Genomic DNA, 16,492 nt, shown 5'->3' on the forward strand with positions numbered 1-16,492 from the left:
ACCATTCTCAAAACTTCTTACGTTCATTTACCTTCATAGACATCACAAAAGGCATAAAAGTCCATCTTCCACACATAAGCACTCCAAATGGTGCCGACAATCCATCAACAAGCATACAAGTAGTCAACTACACGTCTAGGTATAACCCCTTAATTGATGTAGATAGCACAAAAATAACCTCATTGCAATTGGTTAAATTTTTCCCTATTACAAGTTATAATTCATGATTTGAATCAAAAGGGAAATTTCAGACTACATTTTACAGAGGGCTATGTCGATGAAAAAAAAAAAAAAAAATTCATTGCTTGAACTTCTGTTTTCTACAGTACAGTGACATAAAAGCATCCCGAACCCAAAAAAAAAAAAAATTACATGAACAGCAGCCGGAACCCTTACAAGACTCCAATGCAACAAATCTACTACGAGAAATATCGTTGTGGGAAGGTTCAACTTCTGTTCAACCAATCAGATTCGAAGTGGTCCATGTTATTAGCTCCAACACCATTTGTGAACCAAGATTCACATCGAGGTGTTAAAAGTATCCGGTTAGTAGTCTATGACTCAACCAATTCCAGCTGAATGTGCACGCCTTTTATCTTATAGTTCCAGTACCAGCTTCCGCTATCCATCAATTTCTGTTCAATAGGATGCAGCTGGACTGATAAACCTGTGAGAGAGAAAGAAAGAGTTAAATCACTCCTTATCTCAAAAGTTTAAGCTGATAGAAAATAATTGATTTAAATTTAATTAATATTCTAATATTTTCTTTCACGTATGTGCTCAAATTTCTTAATAAATGAGACTCAATATGTGAAATATTTAATTAAAATGAGCGATGAACTATGGATACAAGATTCAAACTTAAGACCTTAGGCTCTGATACCATGTTAAATTACTTCTTATCCTAAAAGTTTTAAGTTGATAGAAAATGAAAAAGATTGTTGAAAAAGGAAACTAAAATTTCACTAGATCTTGTATTGTTGAAATATTTACATTCCCTATGAGTGGTTGGTACAGAGTCTACAGACAAAGGAAAGGCATGCTTTAATAAATTTCTGATTGAGCACTAAAATGCTGAAACTAACAGAGAAAGGAAATACGCTAAAGAAGTTTTTGAACTCTGAGACCTGATCTTCCTGGTGTGATCTTCAGTTTGTAGCCATTTGGAACTTCATATACATGATTTCCCTGCATCATAAGAAGCAAGTATAATTAATTTTTGTAAGATATATGAAGAACCAGCTATCAAGAAAATGGTTCTATGAAAATATGGCGGTGCAATAAGAAAATTCCATTGAACAGAACTCATCTATGAAAATAATTAGCATTTGATTGGACGATGAAATTGCACTGATCCATTGTTCAGATATTTCAAAAGTCCTTTACTCATTTAACTTCACAAAAGAATGTATTAAACCGGAATGCTATTTTTCTCACCACAGAATATTATGTGTGTAGGACCTGGTCCCTAGCATGTAAGAAACACTGATATTTTGTATGAATATCTATACCAATCTCACTAAAATCTAACCTGTAAGATGACATCAGTTGCCTCCAATTCAGCATTTCCATGCAGTATGACCTTAAATGCCTCAAACCGCTGCACATCATGCTTCCAGTATGTGTTGTTTCCAGAATTCCAGTCGATTCCCTTATTCAGTACCTTGACATTCTGCAACTTACATCTTCCACACCTAGCCGGATGAAAAAGCTTAGAATTTGATCATTATTATTCTTTAGAACAGATGAATAAATAAAAACATGCGGGGACCAAGCTACCTCTTCCCATACTGTAGGATAGGTTCATCATTTTCGTTAAACTTCATTGAGCCCATAACATTTTCAGCCACAATGATGAGGCTTCCATCAAGCTGGAGTAGAGAAGCTAGATCAGCTTAGGAAATGATAATCCAGATTTCTTTCAATTTATTATCTGTTTGAATATATAAACCTGAACATTCCTCCACAAAAACTCTGCAACCTCTATTTGTAGCTCGGAGCCCTCAGATATAGAACCTCCATGAAACTGAAAAAATCAAGAGATAAATATCATATTTAATAATCTTTGTTGCTCTAGTGGTTGAGTGCTTCATTCAACTAATAATGGCAAACAATATAGCCTTAGTTAGCAATAGATTTTAAAATAATAGATCAAGCATTACAGCATAAAAGACAAATAAGCATGTTTCAATATAGATGAAATTGATATTTAGCACAACAAATGCATGAATGCCACACTGTAAATAAGCAACCAGCCATCAAGTTTCTAGTTAGTTCAGGTTGGCATATCCAACGTAGTTAACAATATTTACACATTATTTTCAGCTGTGAGAGAGAGAGAGAGAGAGAGAGAGAGGATTCATTAAAGAGATAATGGCCAATATCATAAGCTTACTTTTTGTCTTGTGACCTCCCAAAGTGGCCCAAGAGCAGGGTGCAGAAGGAGGAGAAATGGTGGTCCAGAATCAACATATTCATCATTACCTTTAATCTGCAACATGGTAAAAAGGAAGCACCAAACGTGAATGTAGCTACAAAATGAAATTTACCAACAACATTATGGGTCGTAAACAAGACAATGTATATGCAGTGAATAATTTGCAGTGGCAAAGCATAATATGCAATGACATCCCCACTCGAACCCACTGGGAAAAATTGTGAGGATTTACCTCAGGAAGTTTAATATCACAGTCGGAAAGAAGATCATGGGCATTTCGTAATATATCCAAAAGTGAACCATCTGGAGTCTGCATGCAAATCCAAACTAAAGTGTGTTAACAATGGGGGAACTTATCAGGTTCAATTACTAGTCTGTCATATGAATTGCAAGAACTAAGCTTCGGTTTTGGTGCAAACTCCACCCCAGGAATTCAATACATTTCCTAAAACCTTAAATCTAAAGTTACTTCAGATCACCATGTTTCTAAACTTCAGTTCCGTCAGGACAATCAGGGCCCAACACGTAAAACATGTAATAGAACTTCTAAACTATGAATGGAAGTCTCCCATACACTGAGAACATGGAAATTTGGCATAATCAGAAAAGCTTGACCTGGTGTAAAGACTTGTCTGCATGTATTCTTTTCCTCTTAGCAGATGATGTAACCCTTCTTCGTTCATTATACACAATAAACGTATCCAGCTTATCTGCTAATAATGTTGCCAAGATGGCAATTTATAAGCACTTAGGATATTAAACATGGAAAGGAAATGATGTTACAAACTTCAAACAGAAAAATTAACAAAGATGACCTTCCACTCTGTTATAACAACGGGAAGAACTTGTATCAAAAAAGTTGTCTGCAATATTCTGCATCGTGCATTCCAGCCTGCCACCAGGGACACTATCACATCAAAAGTAAAATGTGGTTAGCTCTCCCCATAATATCTTTGCTTTTGATAAGTGCACTCAGCATAATATCAGTGATAACAAATCCAGTGACCTGCACTATATGATATTCCAGTAAGACGTTATGAAAACGATATATATAATAAAATATAGATAACTGAAATTTTATCCTCAACAATAGACAATTAAAGCAGAGGAATCATAATATAACGCTCAAAACAGCATTTTAATCAATTGATATCCTCCAATTATAGAACTTGAACAAAGGAATTTTAAAACCAAGTCTCATGAAAATGTTAGAATTGGTAGAACCAAGAATTGACTTCTCCCTTCCTAACCAGCCCTCAGTTTTGCATGCCCATTTTATGCGAGCAATCTTGAACATGTTTCGAAATTAAATATCCATCCATCCTTCAAATCTGAGAATGTGCTTTATATTCCAATACATGCTTCTTTTGTATGCTTAGGTAAGTTGAGTATTCCTAGCCGACCACAATTTAATTGGGATTAAGGCTTACTTGAATTGCATATGCCTCTCTTTATTGGTCAGATGGGGTGCCATCATTTAAGCAATAAAATAAATTATGGTGATTTCCTCATTCCCATAATCATACTTTTGATACCATTAAGCAATTTTATAAATCACAGCAAGTGTCAGTGACTATGGATACTTGACAGATGTTTAACTGTATATCGGTGCCACCAGCTTGGATTTAAATATGCAGCAGAAGATATAGACATATGTAAAGGCATTTACACTGTCGCTATAGATGTATATATGTTAGACGTTATCTGCATCTACACATAATTGTACCTTATGATGGTTATCCTATCATAGAGTGTATAACAGTAATTGCAAGTGGTTTACTTCAAACATAGTTTGAACACTTTCCATTTGGGTTGATATATTGCAGGATGCATATCTAAGTAATGTTCATGCAGAACACAGCCATCAGCAAATATATTAACAATAAGAAAGTAAACTTTAGAACAGAAGCTACAAGTTTGGGATGAAATACGTACCTATGCCGTTTTCCAAAATCATCAACATATACAACTGGCTTTTTAGTATTTAGCACCATGCCTGGTAAACTGTTTTCATTTTTACTTGATCCAACCAACTCCGCAGAAGCTAAATCCACATATAAGATGTTTGTATTGGCAGGGAACTTTGCCTGCAAACTTGAATCCAGAAAATATGGTTTGATATTGGAAGAATTGAATGACCAAAGAAATATATATTCACATGCAAAGAAAAAATACAAAGATATCATGGCTCAAACTGATAAACCAAATTCAAGAACAAATTTAACTCAATCAATACCAAATAAGATAACAACTCCTACAAGATACTGGACAAGTCCCAATCAGCATCAACAGGCTACTGAAGATGCACTTTAGAGAAAGGCAGCTGATTTCCCACAACTGATTCCACATAAGCTCCACTCGTCCAAATGTGTCCACATTGAAAAAGAGAAGTACAATCTCAAATTGCTTTTTTGAATAAGCTAAGATATGATCAAGCATATTATTGATAATTTGGGATTTAAATCAGAAGAACACATGTTCTGAGTAAATAATTGCAAAGTTCAAAAAATATACTTTTTTTTCCATATTGTTTTTTTAATTAGCAGGATCCTGGACTCTTAAGATCAATTAATCATTATGATACTGAGCATAATTTGTTTCAGCTGCAAGGAGAATAATTTATTTTGTGTTCACTTTTTTAGGCAGGAATAGACAGTATCATCTCGAGGATCTGATATAGCAAATGTGACATATACAATATACAGAACATATAAGTCATTACGTTCATTTAGAGCAAGAACTACATTAAATAACATCATATAAATTGAATTGAAAATCCAGATCAATAAATAAATGTTTACCTTTTGGGAGAAAGAGGTCCGTTTGTGATTCCATATTTGTCAAACTCTGTGTACTCAATGCATGACAACCCATAGGCCCAACTCCCATCAAGATTTTTCTTCTCAATTAGAACATTAATTCCTTCTGTAGCTCCCACGCGCCGCTCACATGATGCAAACCCCAGTTTCTGCGACATTGTGCAATTAGTAATGAGAGCACAAGGACAAGAAGGCTTAAAACTGCATTCCGTTAACCAAAGTGCCGTTCTCCACCAAATCACTAAATCATGTCATTGTAAGAGGACACAAACACCGTCTTAGTTTATTATTACATTCTAAAAGGATGATTTCTGAACATAAAAATTTTGTATTGTTTAGTTATTTTCCTTTCTGCTTAAAGTCCCTTATGCAATGCAACACTATGCAATATTGCAATCATATGCAGCCATGTCAGACACACTTGCAGAATATTATTCAAAAAATTGTTACATACACAAAAATGAAAATGCATAACCAAGACGTGAAGTATTTGGATTAACTATTGGCATACAGATGAAAACAGATACATACATGTGTGTGTGAATGTGCGTGAGTGCAAAATTTGGTTCATATCTGGGTCTATGACTGTAATTGAGTTAATATTTGTCCCTAAAATTTGGTTCATATTTGGTTAATTGAGTTAATATCAGCATGTGTCCAACTGTTTCTACTGGAGTCAAAATTCATAATATCTTAAGTGGTCTTCTCACATAAACGAAGTGAATTTAGCATAGCAGATAAGCCCACAGACACATGCTTTTTAGATGACAAATTGCACTTAGCTATCAGTAACTTAGGGCCACAAAAGAGAACGATATGGTGACTTTCAAACAGAAGGATACCTTTCCATGGTGTAAACCGATTCCCGCCAATGCCAGGAGTGTCAAATCTGTCGCCGCGACAACATTACTGCAAAGTCACCAGTGTCTATGTAATTCCGGAGTCTGGCTTCCCAATTATAAAATTGTGCAACTCATGGATAATAGTGGACTGAAGATATTAAATATATTATTTATGGCTAACCTAACTTGACGGACAGTTGCACCTTTTCTTCCATGATCATAAAACCATTTGAAGATGCCTTTGTCGTAAGCAAGCTTCCATATCACACCATGGCCACCTGGTTTGCATACAGGTGTGAATGGTTTAGCAACCACCCATTGCCCATCTTCCGCACTAACAGCTGGAACGAGAGGCTGGCAAATCACATTATATATTTGAATGATCAATAGTGTTCATAGCTCAAATAGCATAAAATGTTAGAGAAGCAAATGGGGTAGAAGATATTCCATAGTTTTAAAAATAAAACCTGTTCAAAAAGTTGGAAACTTGATTGACCTCTTCCAAACCATCCGAGTCTCTCACAAAGAGAAGTTATGCGTTCGTGGTTGTTCTTTGCAGAACTTGTCATGATTGCAACAGGGGTGATGCAATGTTTTCCATACATCTTGAAGTGCAAAAACTCTCTAGCCTTGCAATTGAAACAGACAAAAATAAGATACACATAATCTCATTGTCCAATATCAAACATTTCAGTAATAGTTCATTCTCCTTCTTTCCAGACAAAAACAATGTTTCAGGCTAGACAAACAAAGGTCTTATACCTGAAGATCTCTAATAAGACCTTCCAATAAAGTCCGTCCACAATAAGGAAGCATTGCAGCAGGAAGACATTCACCTGTGTCAGGATCAACCAAACCAAGCCTGTCCGCAGAGCCTCCCAGAGGATAAATTTCACCTAGGTCTGACAAACCCTAAAAAGGATAAGATATGTTCAAGACAATCTGTGACACATCTCTTAAGTTAAGTACACAATATGCTCTTATTAGAAAGTACTAACCTCAATTCCCCAAATAGCTGCTTGAGATGCATATTCCGTATTCTGAGAGAGGTCAAGTCCACTAGGAACTTGAATTTCCAAATTATTAGACCAGTTTGTAGTCTGCCTTTCACGTGTTGCTCGGGCAAGAAGCTCCAGCACCATAATCTGATATCTGCAGCAAGTGCACAATTGAAAATATAAACTAATTAATTTCCAGAGAAGCACAGTTATAGTGGCAAAGACAGCAAATGCATCTTTCTTTCTTTCTTTTGTTTTCATTCCACTCTTCTATGAATAAGACATTCAGATTATTTTCTTTATTATTTGCCACTCCAATTATTACACAAGAAACTAAAAAGTCATTGATTCGCTCTTAATATGATCATTTCAGAAAGCTTAAAGTTCCCAAATACACACATTTCCAATTGTACATTCGTCATAAGCAGTATAGCCAATCCAAGACACAACAAATTCACTTGAACCAACAAAGTATCATCAACAACTGTCATTGCTTTCAATTGCTCCTATCCAATTTACCAATCACATATAAGCTAAGCACATTATCTCACAATCTAAGTTCCGAAACTCAAAACAATAGAACGAGACATTATTAGATTAACGAATTTAGAAATTAATATATAAATAACAAATGAAATAATAAAACGAAAGCTCACCCTATAATCCCTCCAATGCAGTTATAGAACTGTTCAATCTCCCCCAGAGTCTTCAAGAGCTTCTTAAACTCTCCAATTTCTTCATCTTCCAAACCAAAACCACTCTTCTTCCCCAAGCGCCCATTGCCATTGCCGCCACCACCGTCCACGTCCAGCTTCTCAATCATCTCTACCAGCGCATAGAACGTGCTCTTCAGCGAGCTCCGAGCCGACTCCAACTCGCTCTCTAGCGGCTCGAACTCGAACCCGAACCCGAGCACGTGCTCCTGCCCCGCCGCGACCAAACACTTCACCAGAAACAACTCGTACGAGTCTAAATTCAGCGACGCCAACAGAACCCTAGAGAACCCACCCTTCTTGATAGAATCGAAGAACCGCTTCACTCTCGCGTCTCGGTCAACCACCGCTTGCTTCTCCCTGAGGCTCGTCGAGTCGGAGAGCTTGGACCGGAGGCTCTTCAGGCGAGCGATTTCTCGGTGAAAATCGAACTCTGGCGCTGGTGGCGCGTACTCTACCGGCGCGATGGAGACACTCGTGACATGACTATGCGATGGTGAAGACGACGACGACAACGACGGAGAGGACGAGAAAGGGAGAGGGAGAGGTAGAAGTGATTTCTTGAGGTCGAAGCAAAGGTGAGAATTATTAGAAGCTTTGGAGCTGAAGGAGAAGAAGAAGCGCTGGTTGTTGCGCACAATAGGAGCCAAGTTCAGCGCCATTCTTCATTCACAAGAGAGAAAGAGAGCGAAAGAGAGCAAAAGACAGAGAGACAGAGAGCAGGAGAGAGAGAGGAAGAGATTTTGAAAAAAATGGAAGGTGGGATAAGACGGAGATGCCCGAAGCATATCCTTCATATCAGAGAGAGAGAGAGAATGAGCGGTTGGGTACGGTTTATATACGTGCCGACTGCCATAGCGTGTCTGGCTGTGGAGGGGTGTGTCCTAAATCCTGATCATCTCGGCCTCTCCTGAGCGGGGATTGGTTAGTTTTTTGCTTCACAGTAGTTGGTGGTTTTGATTTTTTGGTTCTTTCCTAGCGTATGGTGCTTGTGGTTATGGGCTTCGGCCCTGTAGGAAACATGTGGTTAAGAGGTTTGAGAAATTAGCAAATAATGGGCTGGGCTGGGCTGGCCTCTTTCAATCTTCAGCGTTTAATTTTGCCTATCAGGACCATTGTGGTACGATCTGATTAGATCTAATGGAATATATAAATGCCAACTAATAAATGTGTTACAAGATTGTCGCATAAAATAATTTCGTGAAATGAAAAAGAATATATCTCATTACAAGGTTGTAAAATAGGCCGTTCTACCCGGCGATTCCTTTGGAAGCATTCCCACAAATTCTACGCTGGTTCCTCTCCATCAAAATTAAAAGTGAATTGTTAATTTATGGTATTCCATAGCCTTACCACACATTTCTATTACTATAATGCGACACCTTCATCGAGATGCAAGCATTACCATTTACGAGTAATGCAGGAAATCGAAATTCATGTTTGGTTGTCATTCTTTGCTGAAGATTTTGGAAATCATACGTTTTGCATCATCGACAGTTAATTGATTTTCGGTTCCAAAAGGAAAGAAAACCATTTGCTCTCTCTCTCTCTCTCTCTCTCTCTCTCTCATTCATACTAAAGCTGCACCTGCACCAATGAATATTGCCACGAACAATCTCCTCTTTAAGCAACCTTCTAAATCAACCTAAACCCATTAGCTTAAAGATTGCTCACTATGAAGACTACGTTAAAGATATAATTCATTTGCATTGCATGTTATATATATACCTTTATCAAAGCAATTTAATCAACTCAAGTCAAACTCGATGAAGATTCACAAATTTTTTTGGGGTAATTACTTTTTCTCTAATATTTAACCACAACGTATTGTCACTTTGCTCCCATAAACTAACAACCTACTGCCCGACCCCATCAAACTGCCATTTTGTGCCCAAAATGCCCATTCCGTCAGTCAAACGATCAAAGTGACAATACGTTGTAGTTCATGAGAGGAAAGTAATAATGTGTTGTAGTTCAAGAGAGCAAAGTAACAATGTGTTGTAGTTCATGGGGTCAAAGTGACGAGTAGACCGTCTGAGTTAACACATTTGACTGACGAAATGAGAGTTTTTGGCACAAAATGATAGTTTGATAAAGTCGAGCAGTAGAGTTGTCAGTTCATAGGAACAAAGTGACAATGCATTATAGTTAATGGGAGAAAAAAGTAATTACCCCCAATTTATTTTTTATGGTACTGTTATAAGAAATCAAGTTTTTTTCTTCCATAAAAGCAGTTTTAACTGTACCCTAGAATTAAAGAATGCTGCAAATTCACAAACCCGTCATGCATATATATATATATTGGATGGTAAAACACGAATAATTTTGGAAATCAAACGTTTTGCATCATCAACAGTTAATTGATTTTCGGTTCCAAAAGGAAAGAAAACCATTTGCTCTCTCTCTCTTTCTCATTCATACTAAAGCTGCATCTCCACCAATGATTGCCAAGATCAATCTCCTCTTTAAGCAACCTTCTAAATCAACCTAAACCCATTAGCTTAAAGATTGCTCACTATGAAGGCTACGTCAAAGATATAATTCATTTGCATTGCATGTTCTCTCTCTCTCTCTCTCTCTCTCTCTCTCTCTCTCTATATATATATATATATATATATATATATATATATATAATGCATCTCTTACCTTCGGTTTGAAAAAAGTGAAATTTTTTTCACGTTTTTACACCATTTTTTTTTTCCTCTCAAATGTGCTCCCAAATTGAACACCTTTTGAGATTTTGTTTAATTTAAAAACGTGAATTTAGCTTGTGTAATCATGGGCCAAACTCATAATTAATTAGTGGATCACATGTATTGTTACCAGTAACGCATGTCACTTAGTTTATCATGTTTTTCTCCCCAAATCATTTACAATTTTGCATTTCATTTGAACCTAATTAACTCTTGATATATATGCACGTCCTGTCAATTACCAATGCATGTAATAAGAGTATTATAGAATGATAATCCTGATAACGAGTAATCTCTAACGGATTAATATGCAAAAGATTATAGAATTATATACCAATGTACATATCTTGGCCTATATTTTATGCAAAAAAAAAAAAAAAACGTTTTTATTAAATTGATAGGAATTGGCTCCTTGATGAATACATACTGATCACTACTGTCTACAAACAATTTCATATCTCATATTTAAAGTGATATAAATAGAAGAAAAAAAATTTGTCCTTTTCACTTACAAAATGTAAAAGGGATAACATAAAATAAAATGATCTCTTGGCTAGCCTGCCAATTGAGGACTTCAAGACTTGTTTTCAGCCAAGTATTAGCTTCAATTTTTTTATTTTTTATTTCTAAGTTTTTCCTCGTTTGGTGTGGTGGGAGCCGGGGTGCTAGGATGTTTTACTTGGGGGGGCCAAACCAATTAAGTTCAAAGATTAAGTTGATTAACTCATTAAACCTTTTAACTCCAGACCATTATTTGATTAATTATTTTGTCAAAATTTGCAATATAGACCTAATTTTATAACTCAATTTAAAAAATAAAAAATCATGAGTATAATTAAGCAGTAACCTCCTCATTATCATATGTTCATCCCTGCACATTATATTAAGTGGAACTATATTAATATACCTTAATTACATAATGCAAATTAATAAACATACTCTCATGACTACATAATGAAAATTGAAGAGAATCTTTCTTCCTCTACAAAATTTCTTATTCTAACTTGAAAAAGAAATACAAAATAAGAATTAACAAATTTCAAAAAACTGAAGATTATAAGCTCATTGAAGAAAATGGATTATATCATGTAGCTGTAATACTAATATATAGAAGCTCAAAAATAAAAATTGTAGTACTAATAAAGACTCACCTAAATAATAAAATAATAATAATAATAATAAAAGTGCAAATGAATACAAATAAACCTTGTAATAATAGAGATGAGCTTCAAACCTCCCAGCTAATTTTGCCAGTATATATACTTCATCTTTTTGTGTGTACATGTGTGTAAGAGAGAGAGAGAGAGAGAGGTGGAGAGAGTACTTGGGTTGCATCAAAGATAATTATTTTCATGGAATATATATATTGTTTTTCTTTTTTACTTCTAAAATTCAAAGCCCTTTCCATAATTAAAACCACTAGTTTTGGAAGCTTTCCTGAAATTAATTAAGCATGATTTGCACCAAAACTAAATCTATATCTCTAACTTTCTAAAGCAGATTAAGACCCTGACCCATACACCATATATATTTTCCTTTCAAGATAGAAGGCCATGATTTTTTTATTTTTTATTTTTTTTTCTAATTGAGAGGTCATATTTTTTTGTTTGTGTTGAGGATATATATATATATATATATATATATATATATATATATCTAATTAGGGAACTGTGCCTTGGTTTTCTCATAGTTTTTGCTCTCATATATTTTTGTTCTTCCTCCAGCATATGGGAGCCTCTCTTTTATTCTCAAAAAAGAGCATTACCCGATGTGCATATTTAGCTATGCTAAAAATATTCATCTTATTAATTCCTCGATATTCACCAACTGAAGCTTATTTAGCTATATATCATGCATATAAAGACAATATTGAAAACAGCAAAACAAGAACAAGTGATGACCATTACCTTGTTGTATGTATGCTGTTATACATGAAAAATGATATAATACGTACGGGGTTAATTGCTCTCTCTATAGCCTCGACGACAATCAATTAAGTAGGCTCAAGATCTCACTCAGAATTGTCTCTTTCATAAAGTCAGATCCAGAGTTCTCTTCGTATCATGACCATCTTCTTCCTTGAACCTGCCAAGCTTTGAGGTTGGAGATGAAGACAATGAAAGAGACAAACTACTAACAACGTTAACCCCATCACCACCATTATCCGAACCCTTTTCAAATTCATCCAATTTGTTTGGTGCTTTAAGAGATAAATTCAAATCTATGCCGCCATCTGAATCCGAATCCCAAGCCTTCCTTTTCACTTCTTTGTTTTGCGCTTCTTCATCAACTATTCTCCCATTTTTATCAATCGGACAGCCAGCATCATTGTTCAATAAACTTTGATGCCTTGTCCACCAAGTAGCTTGTCCTTTGAAAAATGAATCACTCATCTCTGGATTTAACTTTTCTGAAATATTGTTTTTGTAATTGCTTCCGATTATTCTCTGTGTCACTGAACCATATACTCCACTCCTATAAATCTGGCTCTCTTGACCTCTCCGGAAACCATCATCAATATATCTTCAATATTGAAATACACAGCTGGTTATATATATATATACTATTTTCTTAGAGCTCAAAAAAGCAGAAAGGAATAGGGAGATGGTACCTTAAACCAGAAGAAGGTCTTTGACGGAAACTTTGTAACATGGGAAGTTGGCTAAGGTTGTAGATATTGTGATCTCCGCCTTCCATAAAAAGCCCTTGTTCTGTCGTAACTGTCATAATCCAATATCCATGAAATCAGAGATCAGAGGAATAAAGACAGTAGCAAAAGAAACCAAACCCTAAATTTTGTATGCCCAAAAAGCTACCTCGATTGTGGTCATCCATCTTCTTGCTCCTATACATCTAATAATTAAAGACAAACCCAAACACAAAATTATTAAGATTAATTATTGAATTAATTGCAAATAATTATGATTAGCATATATATTAATTGTAGATCAAACTAGTGTATATACCTGGAGATGGCTCTTCACATGAGCGATGCTAAGACCCTTGATGTTCATTAGTTGAAGTACCAACTTGGGTGTTGCTCCTGCACCAATATTGAAATTCACATTGATTATATATATATATATATATATATATATTCTGCAGGTAATTAATTAATTTTCCCTTTAATAATTATGATGGGTTGAATTAACTAAAGAGAGACAAGATCTAAATACTTACTTTCTTGACCTCCTAGTCTTTCAACTGCGTGAACAAAGCAAAGATGGAGATCAGGAGTCCACCGGAGTCTTGGCATCTTAGAACGCACATATTGTCGTACAGGTCCTGATGATTTAGCTTCCTTCTTTTCACTCTCTTCCACTGTGCTATTGCTTGAGCTTCCACTCCCCTTGTTTAGCTTGCAAGTTTCATCACTCTCACCCTCACTCTCATCATGGCTTGTTTTGCAGACTTCAGTGCTGTGATCACAGCTTATTTCTTTCATCTCCATCGGGATGTTTCGATTGAGTAGATAGCAACGATAAGAATTCGATTATTGTGTGTTTAAGGAATGAGGTTTGATATGTCGTAATCTGGATCTCTTGCCTCAGGCCAAAGGAGATGGAAATGAATTCTTTAGAATAAGGCAGCTGAGCTCTTGCAGAAATAGGAAGTAACCCAGCTTGGAAATAGAAACCCATTTTCCTTTGACATTGAAATGCCACTCTCTCTCTCTCTCTCTCTCTCTCTCTCCACGTTTGCCTAGCTACTTACTTTTTTATGCTTTGCGTAAATTACATCTGCATGATGTCATGCGTTGATGCCTTCATGTATTATTCATACATCAATACAGCAACATTTCCTCTCCATCCCACCCCCTAAAAAAATAAAAGTACTTAAATGGAAAATAAAAATAAAAATTTCTAAAATGCATATTTTTTTCTGAAAAAAAAAATAAAATCAATTGTTGGTTGCCTATTCCCCAACCCAAGCAAAAAAAAAAAAAAAAAAAAAAAGGAAAGGCATAGCACGACTTTTAAATATATATTTTTTATCTCTGTTTTTATTTTTATTTTTTATGGTTGGGAAGCTAAGATGACTTGAAAGCTTGAAAATCTCTACGCATAGAACTACACGTGAGTTGACATAAAATGCTATTCTTCACAAAAAGTTTCCTGGAACCCGGAGAAAATTAAAGGTTTGTAAAGAGTACCAGTATAGCGGTATATCGTATATACATATCCCGTTCCAACATTACGAAACTGTATGGTACTTAGGCATATTGGATTGGGATTTTATTGAAATTAATTAGGTTGTTTCAATTTTATTGAAATTTGGACAGCTTAAAAGTAGGGTTGCAAGTAGGGTGGTAATTTGTGTTTGTGTGTTTGACTTTGATTATATATATATATATATATATATATATATATATTGACTATAATCCAATTTATTTAATTAAATAGGTAAGATCTCTTAACTATAATTCGCTAATTTTGTATTGATCGTGTCGGGTTCACGAATTATTAAAAATTGTCAACCCTAAATATCGCATGTAGGGTTTACGTCATATTAAGACATAATATATATATATATATATATATATATATATATATATATAAACTATAACCCAACTTATTTATAATTTACTATAACTCACTAATTTTATCATAGATTTGTATCTAATTTACTCATCATGAAAAAAGTTGTCAAACCCTAATTATAAGGCCTATCTATCCCTACTAGATTAGGACCCTAACCTTAAGTTACTCATAATAAGTCAATTTTACGTAATTAGTGATTATAGAAGTATTTTTGTCCACGGAACTGAAAAACTATCTAGGGCCAAAATCGGTTCGGTTTGATTAACCGACAAAATAAAAATTCTACCGCTTCATTTTATTCCGACTTTCGACGACAATCGGTAGTGCACTCCGGTGACGAGAAGTAAAAGGGCAATCGGATATTGTAGCTACCTCTAATCCTGCGCTCCATTCTAGGGTCCTGATGCGAGCTAGGCGTACTTGGCCTGATTGATTAAAAAAATAGCGTTTCCACGCGCACGAAAAACAGGAATCCTGTGGCTCTAGAAAAAAGAAAGGGCTTGTCAGCTCGTGACATGTAAATTGGAAGACGACGCAATGCCATGCATAAAATATAGAGAGAGAGAATATTTAAGCCAAAGCTAGTTTTCTTTCCGTCGAGAATCACGGATTTGTCCCTACTTTGGGAGACTCTTGCCCTACTCCGTCAACCATCCCGAGAAAAATCTCTAGGGTTTGACTCCGGTGATTTTCCCACTTTCTCTCTGGACTTGCCGATCAGATACAGATAACGCTGACTCTCTCTCTTGTGCAGACAGTTTGAAAACCCTCACCTGGGTGCTCTGCATTAAATTAGCATTTAATTAGAAAAGATCGATGATGGTAACAAGTCCTGGCTAGCGGCTCTTATCTGTTGAGACAGTTTGATAAAGCTTAGACATGGGTCAGAGTCAGATTATATGCCTTGGTATTGCTTCAAGAAAAATTTAACTATTCTAAAATGATTATGAAATGAGTAGATAACTTCAGCTTCACAATGCAAATCTAATTCAAAAATAGAGATATTTGGCTCCTCATGGGCAACCTAAGATACAATTTAGGCTTCATCTGATTATTTAATTTAAAATATTTTTTTGGTGTTTTGTTCGTATGAAAAATAAGTGACAATAAAGCTATGTTTGGCAAAGGAAAGCCCCGCACTGCAGCTGGAACGGCACTGTTCCAGCTACAGTGCAAGGCTGACATTTGGCCAGCTTTTTTTTTTTTTTTTTTTTTAAGCAAAATATTTAAAAAAAAAAAAAAAAAAAAAAAAAAAAACTGAGGGGAAAGATGGGGTGGTTCCAGCCACCCCTTGGCCAAAATGGGGTGGCCGGACCACCCCATTTTTGGCCAAGGGGGTGGCTGGAGCCACCCCCTGGCCGATCTGGGGGTGGTCGAACCACCCCCATGGCCAAGGGGTTGGTCCAGCCATCCCCTTGGCCCAAAAAAAAAAAAAGGATCGGTGCATTT

At 35.7% G+C, this 16,492-nt stretch overlaps 2 protein-coding genes across 3 annotated transcripts; both read right to left on the bottom strand.

The window, feature by feature from the left end:
- Positions 1 to 138: 138 nt before the first annotated feature.
- On the bottom strand, positions 139 to 8,658 carry UGP3 (UDP-glucose pyrophosphorylase 3). Of its 2 annotated transcripts, none has more exons than XM_059601103.2 (17): positions 7,753 to 8,658; positions 7,097 to 7,250; positions 6,861 to 7,010; positions 6,566 to 6,727; positions 6,280 to 6,452; positions 6,099 to 6,165; positions 5,239 to 5,405; positions 4,373 to 4,531; positions 3,253 to 3,344; positions 3,053 to 3,147; positions 2,670 to 2,747; positions 2,396 to 2,491; positions 1,982 to 2,026; positions 1,780 to 1,871; positions 1,532 to 1,694; positions 1,128 to 1,188; positions 139 to 667 (listed from the first exon to the last, which is right to left on the bottom strand). In XM_059601103.2, the coding sequence occupies exons 1-17, from the start codon at positions 8,469 to 8,471 to the stop codon at positions 555 to 557; spliced, it is 2,586 nt and encodes an 861-aa protein (XP_059457086.2). In that variant the 5' UTR covers positions 8,472 to 8,658; the 3' UTR covers positions 139 to 554. The 2 variants fall into 2 exon arrangements, with proteins under 2 accessions (XP_059457086.2, XP_059457084.2); XM_059601101.2 differs by having other exon boundaries at positions 1,952 to 2,026; positions 7,753 to 8,655.
- Positions 8,659 to 12,532: 3,874 nt separating this feature from the next.
- LOC132188139 (Homeodomain-like superfamily protein) lies at positions 12,533 to 13,947 on the bottom strand. The gene is made up of 5 exons (XM_059602541.2): positions 13,683 to 13,947; positions 13,469 to 13,545; positions 13,319 to 13,355; positions 13,114 to 13,222; positions 12,533 to 13,025 (listed from the first exon to the last, which is right to left on the bottom strand). The coding sequence occupies exons 1-5, from the start codon at positions 13,945 to 13,947 to the stop codon at positions 12,533 to 12,535; spliced, it is 981 nt and encodes a 326-aa protein (XP_059458524.2).
- Positions 13,948 to 16,492: the final 2,545 nt, after the last annotated feature.

This window comes from Corylus avellana, chromosome 6 (assembly GCF_965113065.1).
Source record: "Corylus avellana chromosome 6, dhCorAvel1.hap1.2, whole genome shotgun sequence".
NCBI lineage: Eukaryota > Viridiplantae > Streptophyta > Magnoliopsida > Fagales > Betulaceae > Corylus > Corylus avellana.